Source organism: Myotis davidii, unplaced genomic scaffold (genome assembly GCF_000327345.1).
Source record: "Myotis davidii unplaced genomic scaffold, ASM32734v1 scaffold1527, whole genome shotgun sequence".
NCBI classification, from domain to species: domain Eukaryota; kingdom Metazoa; phylum Chordata; class Mammalia; order Chiroptera; family Vespertilionidae; genus Myotis; species Myotis davidii.
The window spans coordinates 672,233-684,772 of NW_006298269.1; the positions used below are offsets into that span (position 1 = coordinate 672,233).

The following is a 12,540-nucleotide window of genomic DNA, read 5'->3' on the forward strand; positions in this document are numbered from 1 at the left end:
TCCTTTGAAATAGATATAGGTCAATTGTTTCTGTCCTCATTTTATTAGTGAGGAAAATTAGTACATAGCACAGTTGGATAGCATGCTCAGGTTACTACCTAACTGGTAATAGAGCAAATACAGGAGTGTGGTCTCATAGTTCCCTACCTCATGTATTTCCCACTGTGCCTTTTTCTCTCCCATAGCCTGTGCCCATCCTACAATATCTGTGAAGATTGTGAATCCGGGCCCTATGTCCATGACTCCAACCATGTCCTCCTGAAGCTGCGGAGACCTGTTGTGGGCTCCTCTGAATCGTTCTCTCACTCAAGGTTCTCTACTCCTCGTCTTCCTGCTGCTCTGGAACAAGCCAGGTAAACCATTTAGACATGGGATGTGTGTTCTCTGGCTTCCTGGTTCTGGTGACAGGCGGTGAGTCACAAAACTACAAATAGTCTACTTATTTCTGGCTCATTTCTAGTTGATGTGCGATGATGGGGACAATTATCCAAAGCTAACGAAATGGAAATGAGAACTGCAGAAAGAGGTTAATTTTATTAACCAGTGTGACCCCAATAAATTTAATTTTTAAAGAAAGAAACTAGCCCTAACCGGTCTGGCTCAGTGGATAGAGCGTCGGCCTCTGGACTGAAGGGTCCCAGCTTCGATTCCGGTCAAGGGCATGTACCTTGGTTGCGGGCACATCCCCAGTAGGGGGTGTGCAGGAGGCAGCTGATCGATGTTTCTCTCTCATCGATGTTTCTAACTCTCAATCCCTCTCCCTTCCTCTGTAAAAAATCAATAAAATATATTTTTTTTAAAAAAAGACAGAAAGAAAGAAAGAAACTAAACTATAAGCTGGCACTGATAGAGACGACAAGAAGCTCAAAGTAGCTTCAAGATTTGTGAGGTTTGTTTTTAAGACAATCATTTGTTGTCTCACAGGCTCCAGAAGCAGGTTGACAAGAATTTTCTTAAAGCAGAAAAGCAAAGGTTGCGAGCTGAGAAGAAACAGCGTAAAGCAGAGGTCAAGGAACTTAAAAAGCAGCTTAAACTCCGCAGGAAGATTCATCTGTGGAATTCCATCCATGGACTCCAGAGCCCCAAGTGTCCCTTGGGCCGACCTGAGAGCTTACTGCAGTCTAACACCCTAATGTAAGCCCAGGGCCAGAGTGGGAGCCAAGTCTTGCGGTCCAGCCCTCTAAAACTAGAACTTCAGCAAACATCTCTCATATTTATTCGTAGCTCCTAACACCCAAACTCTTAAATTTCCCATTCTCTGATCCTAACATTCTTTAAAAGGGTGGTTTGGTAGTTATTTAAGTCTGACTCTTCAGTTGTTTTATTTACAGATCCTCATCCTAGCTTTTTAGTTCAGGAGTCAGATTTGTCTTCTATTTGTTAAAAAATGTTATTAGTATTACTTATAAGGCAAATGCATTAGTGCATCCTCAGCAGTCAGAGCCTCAAACTACAGTGTTGGATGTTCAGAAGCCATCCAACAGCAGGTGACTATCTGAATTTCTGTTCAGGCTCCCTTTGCAGCCCTGTGCCCCAGTTATGCCAACCCTCAGTGCAGCATTTGTGGATGAGAATTTGCCTGATGGGACTCACCTTCAGCCAGGAACCAAGTTTATCAAACACTGGAGGATGAAAAATACAGGAAATGTGAAGTGGAGTACAGATACGAAGGTATTTTTCCCACAAAAATGTGAAGATGAATGATTTGAAGTGGCAGAGTGCTCAGCTAACAAGCTTGCTTTCTTTCTCTTGTCACTGTTCATTTCAGCTCAAGTTCATGTGGGGGAACCTAACTATGGCTTCAACAGAAAAGAAGGATGTTTTGGTCCCCTGCCTCAAGGCTGGCCATGTGGGAATTGTGTCTGTGGAGTTCATTGCCCCAGCCTTGGAGGGAACATACACTTCCCACTGGCGGCTTTCTCACAAAGGCCAGCAGTTTGGACCTCGGGTCTGGTGCAGTATCATAGTAGATCCTCTCTGCTCCACAGAAAGCTCTGATAACATTGAAAAGAGCATGATTAACTCAAGCAAAACTGGTGATCTCACCTGCCAGCAAGAGGTGAGCACGAAGAGGTGACCAGCTAAAAGAGCCCACTCATAGCTGCTGGTTCTTTCAGAAATCTGGAAAGATTGGCTCCCTCCTATCCCCCCAAAACATGGATATGCTTATATTGGGCCTAGTACTCAGGGGGCTTTGTGTATCCTTAGGATCTGGTGCAGGTGCTCCTCAGTGTTTCTGTATGTCTTTGTAATGATGCACTGCCAGCCTCTGCTACACTAGGGGAAGTAGGACTGCCTGGCTGGCCTGTGGAACTGATGGCTTTGCTCCGTAACATTCATCTCTCCTGAGTGTCCCTTGTGTGTGTCCCCTACATACTAAGGAAGTCTTGCCCTAGTTGTTACTTGGTGCAGTTTTTTTAGGCAATTTCCCTGTATTAGATGGGCACTTTTTTAGAGTGTTTACTGTTGAAATTTAGTTACCAATGTTAATGTCCTGGTTTTGACTGTTGATACTATGGTTAACCTAAGTTGTCATTATAGGAAGCTAGGTGAAGGGGGCACTAAGTGAACTCTGTACTATTTTTGCAACTTTTCTATAAGGTGCTGCGGTGTTCGTCAGCTTGCCTTGTTGAGTTCTGTTGAAAGGCCTAACATTTCTCCCAATGGTTTTTCTCTATAGGAAACTTTTCTTCTGGCTAAAGAAGAAATTCAGCTTGGGGCAACTGAACAGACAGAAGGGACAGGAACCTACATGCCACAGAAGACAAAAAATGTTGCCAGCGAGAGGGAGCTCTACATCCCATCTGTGGACCTTTTAACTGCCCAGGATCTGCTGTCCTTTGAGCTGTTGGATATTAACATTGTCCAAGAGTTGGAGAGAGTGCCCCATAACACCCCTGTAGGTAAGACTGTCATAAAACCCACCTTATTGTATAGCCATAGATAGTGCCCAGAAAGTTAGAGATATGCCCACCATGATTCAGTCAGATGCACTGAATGGCAAGATCTATAGAAGCGAGTTAATAAGCTAAATGCTTGCTTTTTGAATTGGGAACTCAATCTTCTGCTTTACCACATCTTCCCTTTAGTTGCCTCTTCATATTGGTTCTCCTTCACCCCCACTGCATTTTCTCTCTTTTCTACCATTTGGTTATTTGAATATCTAGTATCCATTTAACTCTTCTTCCTTGTTTGCACTTGGCTGAGGTGGGGCATGAATTTGAACAGAGTTCAATCTAGGATGATGTGGAGCTCAATGGCCTTGCAAATCCTGTGAAGACAAAACATTATTCCAGTGTGTACTGCCTAACATTGCCTATTTTTTTCCCCAGGATCTGCTGTCCTTTGAGCTGTTGGATATTAACATTGTCCAAGAGTTGGAGAGAGTGCCCCATAACACCCCTGTAGGTAAGACTGTCATAAAACCCACCTTATTTTATTAACAGGCATAAAGGAAGCCAGGTAAAGTGGGTAATGAGTGAACTCTGTACAATACAAGTTTGTATAAAGCCTCCCCACCATAAAGAGACCCTCATCTCCATTTTTCTCTAGATGTTTGTGTCCCTTTGTTCTTTACGTTCATGGTTCTGTCTTGCACATTGCCTTCTGGACCAGACAACTGTTTATGATACATCCTGCATTGATTCATCTGTCTGAGACACTTACGTACCTAATAGTCTGGAGAAATCTTTACAACAGGTCTTGAAGCATACCTGAGTTTATATTAGCCCTGTAGGAAGCAAGAAGCCAATGAGCTGCTGCTTCTGGACACTGACTATTGATGATGTGATGCTTTTTCTTGATTGATGGTTCTCCTGTCTTCCTTCTCCAGATATGACTCCCTGCATGTCTCCTCTGCCACATGACAGCCCTTTAATAGAGAAGCCAGGCTTGGGGCAGATACAGGAAGAGAGTGAAGGGGCGGGACTTAAAGCTCTCTCTGGTAAGGGGTTAAATATTTGTAAAGTATTTCCATCCTCCCCTTTCATACCACACCTTTTTTATAGATACCCCCTTTCTCCCAACTAATCCTACCTTGGCTTATAAATTGTTTTCCTGTAGCATTTCATATTAAGTCTCATGTTGACATGGAATAGATAGTATCCATTCCTTTGTGTAGTATCAAGCATGGGTACATGACTGGAGAAAGGTTCTTAACACTTCAAACCAGCAGTTCTCAACCTGTGGGTCGCGACCCCTTTGGCAGTCGAACGACCCTTTCACAGGGGTCGCCTAAGACCATCCTGCATACCAGATATTTATATTACGATTCATAACAGTAGCAACATTACAGTTATGAAGTAGCAACGAAAATAATTTTATGGTTGGGTCACAACATGAGGAACTGTATTTAAAGGGCCAGAAGGTTGAGAACCACTGCTTTAAACACCAAGTGTAGACAAGGTTCATGTCTTTCAGATTCCACAGCATCAGCAAAGAGGAGGGCTGAGAATATTACTTCAGTGGAGGAGGCAGAAGATGACCTGAGTGGGACCCAGTTCGTGTGTGAGACTGTAATCCGATCCCTTACCTTGGATGCTGCCCCAGACCACAACCCACCTTGCAGACAGAAGTCTCTGCACAGTGAGTGTCCTGAATTCCCCCACATAGGAGGGTGGTGTCTGAATTGTGGTTGTCAGACCTGAATAGGTACAAGTGCTCTTCACTGAGAATGGAGGCAAGGTGATCTTTGTTAGAATTCGGATCATGTTTGTTTCTTTAGACTCTACATACTGTACTTGGCCTTTTTAATTAGCTTCAGGAGCAAAGCAGCCACCATAACTCATTTCTATCCTTTCCCAGGGCAGAATTACAGAGGAACAGCAGCTAGTGCTGCCTGGATTCTGCAGTGAGGAGTTTTCCTGTAAATTGACAGACCTCCCTAGCAGAAACCCCCATTTGGCAGCTGAATTGTCTCTTTTCTCTAAGGGCAGCAGTCCAGGAAATAGTGGGGAGAAGCAGGAGCACCGAACTAAGTTTCTCCAATTTAAATTCTGTTATAATAAATTTCTCTATAACAGAAATTTCTAGATATCAGATAGGTAGAACCAGTACTGCATATTTCATCTTTTCCAATTTGGATGCCTTTTATTTTTTCTTGTCTGATCTCTATGGCTAGTACTTCCAGCACTATGTCAAACAAGAGTGGTGAAAGTGGGCATCCCTGTCTCGTTCCTGTTCTTAGGGGAAATGGTTTTAGTTTTCAGTACTGCATATTTCAAGAACTATCTAAAAATTCAAATTCTAGTGCATCAAAATAATATGGGAAAATCTCTTATTATAATGAAATTTGACCTATAACTTTTAAGTATTATTTGTTTTACTTTTGTTTAAAATACTTGCGCGCACACGCTTGTGCATAAGTGCATAACTTAAAAATCTGGAAGAACTTAACATCAAAATGTTCACTGTAGTGCCTTAGCCAGTGTGGCTCAGTTGGTTGGGCATTGTTCCATGCACAGAAAGGTTGCCAGTTCAATTCCCGGTCAGGGCATATGCGTGGGTTTCAGGCTTGATCCCTCAAAAGGGTGTGCAAGAGGCAACCAATTAATGTCTTATTCTCACATTAATGTTTTTTTTCCCTTTCTCCCTCTCCCTAAAGTTAAAAAAAAAAAAGTTTTCAGTAGTTATCTCTAGGATTATAGGTACTCTTTTTTTTCTCAGCCATGTTTTGCCAATTTTCTACCATGACTACTCGTTACTCTGCAAAGAGCGGGAGGAAAGTAGGCATATAGTCCTACAACACTCACCACCTAACGTTTTCTCTCTCTATAGCAATGCAAACTGGCATATCAATTTTGCTTTGACCCGTCTCAGTATATTAAACATTACATGAAAAGGAAACGGATGGAGCCTCCTAGTTTTAAGAATCATAGAGCTGCCCTAACCAGTTTGGCTCAGTGGATAGAGCTCGGCCTGGGGACTGAAAGGTCCCAGGTTCAATTCCAGTCAAGGGCATGTACCTTGGTTACGGGCACATCCCCAGTAGGAGGTGTGCAGGAGGCAGCTGATCGATGTTTCTCTCTCATCGATATTTCTAACTCTCTATCCCTCTCCCTTCCTCTCTGTAAAAAACCGATTATAAAAAATATTAAGAATCAGAGCTGAGGATGTTTCTGCCTACCGTATTTTTGTGAGCTTCAGTTTCATTCAGCTTTGCTTAGGCTTCAGACTTAGAACATGGCCATGATACGATTCCAGCAACAACCCTTCCCCTGGGTCATCCCTCTCCTCTGGCTTTTATAATTGCAGCTCATGACCCACAAGGCTTTACCAGGGAAGGGTAGCTCCAGGGGCTGCTTTCAGCTTATGCCTAAAAATTGGTTGTTTGCATCCTTCAGTGAAATTTGCCTCACCTGAGGAAGGACCACTTGGAGATGAGAGAGAGGAGATGGTCCATATCTCTGAGGAAGAGGCTATTGTGGAGGAGGAAGAAGAGGATGAGGAGGATGAGCTCAAAGACGAAGTTCAGAGTCAGTCCTCTGCTTCTTCAGAGGATTACATCATCATCCTGCCTGAATGCTTTGACACCAGCCGCCCCCTGGGGGACTCCATGTACAGCTCTGCCCTCTCACAGCCAGGCCTGGAGCGAGGGGCTGAAGGCGAGCCTGGGATTGAGGCTGGGCAGGAACCAGTCGAGGCTGGGGAAACACCCCCTGGAGGGGAGACCCAGCCGCAGGGGTACAGCATCAATGACATCCTCATGACCTCACAGACTCTGGATACAGTGCCACTCACCCCAGAGGTGGTGGGCCCTCCACCACGGCTGCCCAGGTACCATCCACACACCCCTCAGCTGGGCTGTTCTTCAAAGGTGGAATAAAGAGAGGAATCAATTTGATCTCAAAACTTGTTTTGTATGTGTGTGTATGAGCATGGGAAGAGACTATTTCCCATAGTAAAGTCTGACTTTAGATGAATAAAAGTTGTACTTCCCAGTTATTTGTGGATTCTGGATTCAAAGAAATACCTGTTTTAGTTAACCTTAAATATCTGAGTATCATGATCTACTTACGTTTTAATCATTGAGAGCCAGTTTTTAAGCGCAAACATCCCTGGACCTTCTCTCCCTGTTCTATTGACTCGTGGGCAAACGCAGCAGAAACTAATTCTCATATTAACCCAACAAAGTATAATTAGGAACTTTAATCTGTTAAGGAAAGAGTATAATATGAAACTACTAGAGAGAAGTTATTTTAATTCTCTATTGGGTTCCACCTGTGTCATTGCTCTCTCATAGGATGGAAAATGTCTACGTAGAGCCTGGACTATAATTTAAACCATTCTCCCAGGGAGCTAGACATTTCCCTTTATCAGCACCAGTTGATATAGGGCAGTGGTCAGCAAACTGCGGCCCCTTGAGTGTGGCTCTTCCACAAAATACCACGTGCGGGCGCGCACATACGGTGCGATTGAAACTTCGTGGCCACATTCAAGGGGCCAAAGAGCCGCATGTGGCTCGCGAGCCGCAGTTTGCCAGCCACTGATACAGGGGAAAGTGACTAAACTGAAGCCAGTCTTTCTAGCTTGACTGTGGCTGAAGAGGAAAACCAGAAGGAGAATGAGTCCTTCTCACCTGATCCCTAAATTCAGACATGTGATCTGGATCAGAAATGTGAAGCTTCTGCAGAGAATTGGCACTGCTGTGCTTTGTGTACTGTTTCCCCACCGTGACCACAGCTGCCTTTTCAACTTACTTTCCACGTTGTGTCTTTCTGAAGGAGCCCTCCTTGTGCACAGCAGCATGGCTCCCCAGGAGTGGATTTACCGGTTACCATACCAGAAGTTTCTTCAGTCCCTGATCAGATCAGAGGAGGTAATGACCAGTCTGAGCTGTTTCTTTTTCTATGTTCTTTTCTAATGGAAACCAGGTATAAATAGGCACTCGGTCTTTGTGATCCTTGGCAGTTTCTAGAAATTTGCCCTTTCACTCTGTGTGCCTCCCTTTCCTATTCTCCAGCTTAATATTTATTAAATGAGACCTCATAGAGGTCGGCATTGTACTGCCAGTCTAGGTTCTAGCCCCAGCTCCACGTTTCCTCACTGTGTGACCTTTCCGTGGTCTGGCAGGTTTATAACACCTGCAGGTCTGTTTCCTTATCTTCAAAATAAGGAAAATAGCACCATGAAGTTCTGAGTAGACCCTCAAAAGTCACTTCCTACTCTTCCTCAAAAAACAAAACCTAAAAGTAGTTAAGAACTAATAAACCAGTGTGATAGGGTTATAGAGTCACTTCTTCTGATTTAATAAACAGTCACCTTGCAATGCATTCTGGACAGTTTCTTCTTAGCCCTTAAACCACCTGGAAATTTTCCCAAATATGAAAAGAGAAAAAAGGCTTTATACACTGTGCTCAGATTGCCACCTGCCTCAATGATAGCCTTGCTCTGAGGTAGGAAACACCAGGCACGTGTGGATGCTGCATCTAACCAATAGCTCTTTTGCTTTTAGAGCCCAGAGGCTCATCAGGACTTGTAAACAACAGACAGAAGAGCTATGACCACTCAAGGTAACTGGACCTTGTGCAGCCTCTTCTTCAGAAGCAGGTGGATATCCTAGTGTTGCTTCTGCTTAAACCAGCCTTCTTGGAGCATATGTCCACAGAGCAGAGGACAGCCATCATTCCTTCGTGTTCTCATTTCTAGAACTTGTGAGCAACACTGAACAGAGGGTTAAAATTGATGTTTAAGAGTGTTCACATTCCATACCAGAAAGGATGCCCTCAAGTACAACTCACCCTTAGTTCCAGGAAGGTCAAGCCCACTGTGCATCTTAGTAACTAGACACACCTGCCTCTCTGCTCCTAGTCATCTCAGCATTGTCAAGGTGGGCTCCTCCCAACAGTGTCCAGAAAAAAATCACATTTCCTTTGGGAGGTGTCTCCTCTGAGGTGATTGAGCAGTCACTGCCAATACCCCACAATGTCCTTGACCACATTAATTTTCAGCTGGGACTGAAAGCTGGCATGCTAATCAGCGTGGTGTGTTTTCTGCAGTGCCCATACCATGTAACAGTAGAGCTGGGCCCTACATCAAACCAAGATGTATAGCTATAAAATTGATAGGAAAACTTACTCTTTTTTTTACAACTTTTCTTTTTTCTCAAGGAAATTTCATTTGCATTTAAGGATTAGAACTTAGATTATCTTGTAGGAAGATAATGGCTTGTGTTTTTTAGGGAGATAATTTAGCTTTCTTCCACAGGCACCACCACCATGGGAGCAGCATTGCTGGGGGACTGATGAAGGGGGCTTTGTCAGTTGCTGCTTCTGCATACAAGGCCTTGTTTGCTGGACCACCAGTCACTGCACAGGTGAGTACATAATTTATTTTCCTGAACCAAACCCAAGTCATCAATGAAAACTATGTCATCTGGGTTGGAGAGTGCATGGCATTGTAGGAAGCATAAGCAAGCTTTAGGTTTAGTCTTTTGGTTAACACCCAATTCCACCACTTTCTAGCTGTATGACTTTGGTCAAGTTTCTTAAGGGAGGAAAGGAAAAACACCTAATGTTTTTTGAGGAACTATGTGTGAGGAGCTCATCCAAGTGCCGGTGCTACCAGATGAATAAGACCCCAGTGCTGCCCATAGACAGTGGGAAACAGGTGAGGTAAACAGACATTTACTGTAGAGTGTCAGGTACTGCGTCGATGTTCTTGACAGATGGAACACCTCAGCCTAGGGTAGGTTCCTGGGTGGAGCCAGGGATGGCTTCCTGGTCAGTGATGCCTGAACTAAGTTCTAAAGGACAAAATAAGGAGAGACAGCTACAGGAAGGGCATTGTAGACAGAGAGTAACCAGTGAAAGGACTTGGAGGTATGAGTCTGGAAGGTGAATTTGGGCTGAGAAAAATAAGACCTTTGCTATGCAAGCACGATGCTGTGTTACGTGGTTTGAAGTTTATTTCAACACTAGGGGGAGGAGCCATTGAGGAGCTTCAGGGAAGTCATTAACCTGATCCGATTTGTCTATAACATGATCAGATTTGTTCGTAGAAAGATCACTCTGGTGTGGAGGCTAGTGGAGCTGGGAAAACCATTTGAGAATCCATATGTAAGTGGGAAAGAAATAAAGAGAAATGGCAGAACTTGGAGACTATGATTAAATGGCTAGAAGTCATGGATAAACCCAGTTTCCGACTTAGGCAATAAATAGCACCATTCATTAGGAGAGGATATGCAGCCATAACTGGTTTGGCTCAGTGGATAGAGCGCCGGCGTGGACTGAAGAAGGGTCCCAGGTTCGATACCAGTCAAGGGCATGTACCTGGGTTGCGTGCAGGAGGCAGCTGATCGATGTTTCTCTCTCATCGATGTTTTTAACTATCCCTCTCCCTTCCTCTCTGTAAAAATCAATAAAATATTTTTTTTTAAAAAAGGATATGCAGGAAGAATATATTTGAGCAAAAGGAGAAAATTGGATCAGTCTAGGTAGTGCTGAATTAGAGGCACATCCAGGTAAAGTTATCCAGAGTGCAGTTGAGAATGTACACCTGACTTAGGGGAGAGATTTGGCCTGGAGATAGTCATTTGTATATAGGTTGTAGCAAGAGCCATGTGATTGGATCAATTTTCCAGGAAGACAGGAAAGCAAGAAGCAGCCTTTAAAGATCATGGAAAGAAGGAGGGCCCCTTCAAAGAGAAAACTGAGAACTCGGAGGCAAATGAGGGAGTTCTGTGCTAGAGCTTGAGGAAGACCTGGCCAGCAGCTTCAAATGTGGCAGAGAAATGTGAACAGGTGGAAAGGACGTTGACAGTGCAATGCCTTACTTTCAAAATAGCTGGATTACCAAGGGAAAACGAGGGTAAAAACTAGGATACTTAAATCAGAGGGAAACATTTTTAAAGATGGGCTAGCTAGTAGCAAAGGAGATTAATAGTCAAGATGAGGGAGGATAATAGAAAAGGGTTGCTGAGGTAGTGATAGTTAATGAGATACAAAGTACACGTGGAAGGATTAACTTGGCAAAAAAAGATGGATAATTCTGAAATGAAAGAAGAGGGATGAAGGGAACAGTGGAATTAGGTGTAGAGGGAAACGGCAGAAGATACGCTCAACACGTGTACATACTTTCTCACCTTAATCCTTTCAATGCTGCAAAATAGGATGTATTCTATACTCCATTTTCATAAATAAGGAAATTGATACTCAACACAGTAAATAAATGGTAAGGGTCAGGGTATTCCAAGTGTTAGGAGGATTTAAGAAGGTTGTGTCCACCATAGAATTTTGCCCCGAGAGGGAGTAAATGAATGTTAGCCCCCTCTTACCTGGATCACTTCTATTCTTTAAAAAAAAAAAGAGCCCTAACCGGTTTGGCTCAGTGGATAGAGCGTCGGCCTGCGGACTGAAGGGTCCCAGGTTCGATTCTGGTCAAGGGCATGTACCTTGGTTGCGGGCACATCCCCAGTAGGGGGTGTGCAGGAGGCAGCTGATCGATGTTTCTCTCTCATCGATGTTTCTAACTCTCTATCCCTCTCCCTTCCTCTCTATAAAAAACCAATAAAATATATTTTTTAAAAAAAAGAAAGAAAACCCTGAAACAGCGGTTCTCAACCTTGGCTGCACATTAGAATCACCTGGGAATCTTTTTAAAATCCTGATTTCTGGGCCTCATCCCCGCCTAGGATAGTGGTCAGCAAACTGCGGCTCGAGAGCCACATGCGACTCTTTGGCCCCTTGAGCGTGGCTCTTCCACAAAATACTGGCTTCTGCACATGGGCCACAAAGTTTCAATCGCACTGTACGTACGCGCCCGCACGTGGTATTTTGTGGAAGAGCCACACTCAAGGGGCCAAAGAGCCGCATGTGGCTCGTGAACTGCCGTTTGCCGAGCATGGACCTAGGATATAATTTTCCAGGCAGTTTTTTGTGCAGCTCTTTTGCATCTGACGAAATTTCCCATACTAACTTCCAGTAACACTCTCGTCTCTTGCTTATACTTGTCCCATCCTCACAAGTACCTTTATTTTCATAGGGCTTTCAGAGTTTGCATCTTTTCCTTCATCTGGCCAAAGAATGCTTTCTCCTGAAAGTCCCCTCTGATGCATCTCCTCCTGGATCTAAGGACAAACCATACCTAATCCAACACGGGGCCTTCCCCATTACCCTCTCAGATGACCCATTAGTATCAGGTGGACAGGAGTGTCATACCCTTGCATCTACCTACCTGATATTTTTAATAAATCTGGAAAGATTAATATGACTTGAAAGATAACATGTAAATTATACCGAAAATGTTCTGCTTTTCTTGACTACACAGCCAATAGTTTCGGAAGATCAGACAGCAGCCCTGATGGCCCATCTCTTTGAAATGGGATTCTGTGACAGGCAGCTGAACCTGAGGCTGCTGAAGAAACACAATTACAACATCCTGCAGGTTGTGACAGAACTTCTTCAGGTCAACAACAACGACTGGTACAGCCACCGCTATTGAGAAGTGACCATGTATTAAATAACTTCGCCTGCTGCTCAGATGATCTTTATTGTCGTTGGGGTGTGGGGCAGAAGCCCTTGCTTATTTTTTACTCTGATGTAT

The 12,540-nt window shown here is 43.9% G+C and overlaps 1 protein-coding gene across 1 annotated transcript in view; it reads left to right on the forward strand.

Moving 5' to 3' along the window:
* The window catches only part of NBR1 (neighbor of BRCA1 gene 1), a gene marked incomplete at its 5' end in the record, with an annotated part of 18,733 nt that extends 6,257 nt beyond the window's left edge, over positions 1-12,476 (forward strand). The window contains 12 exons of the mRNA XM_015570584.1: positions 109-353; positions 925-1,134; positions 1,512-1,671; positions 1,769-2,059; positions 2,681-2,903; positions 3,833-3,943; positions 4,420-4,584; positions 6,342-6,774; positions 7,722-7,816; positions 8,453-8,510; positions 9,205-9,313; positions 12,265-12,476. Of these exons, the coding sequence (XP_015426070.1) occupies positions 109-353; positions 925-1,134; positions 1,512-1,671; positions 1,769-2,059; positions 2,681-2,903; positions 3,833-3,943; positions 4,420-4,584; positions 6,342-6,774; positions 7,722-7,816; positions 8,453-8,510; positions 9,205-9,313; positions 12,265-12,438 (2,274 nt within the window). The remainder of the gene's footprint in view (positions 1-108; positions 354-924; positions 1,135-1,511; positions 1,672-1,768; positions 2,060-2,680; positions 2,904-3,832; positions 3,944-4,419; positions 4,585-6,341; positions 6,775-7,721; positions 7,817-8,452; positions 8,511-9,204; positions 9,314-12,264) is intronic.
* Positions 12,477-12,540: the final 64 nt, after the last annotated feature.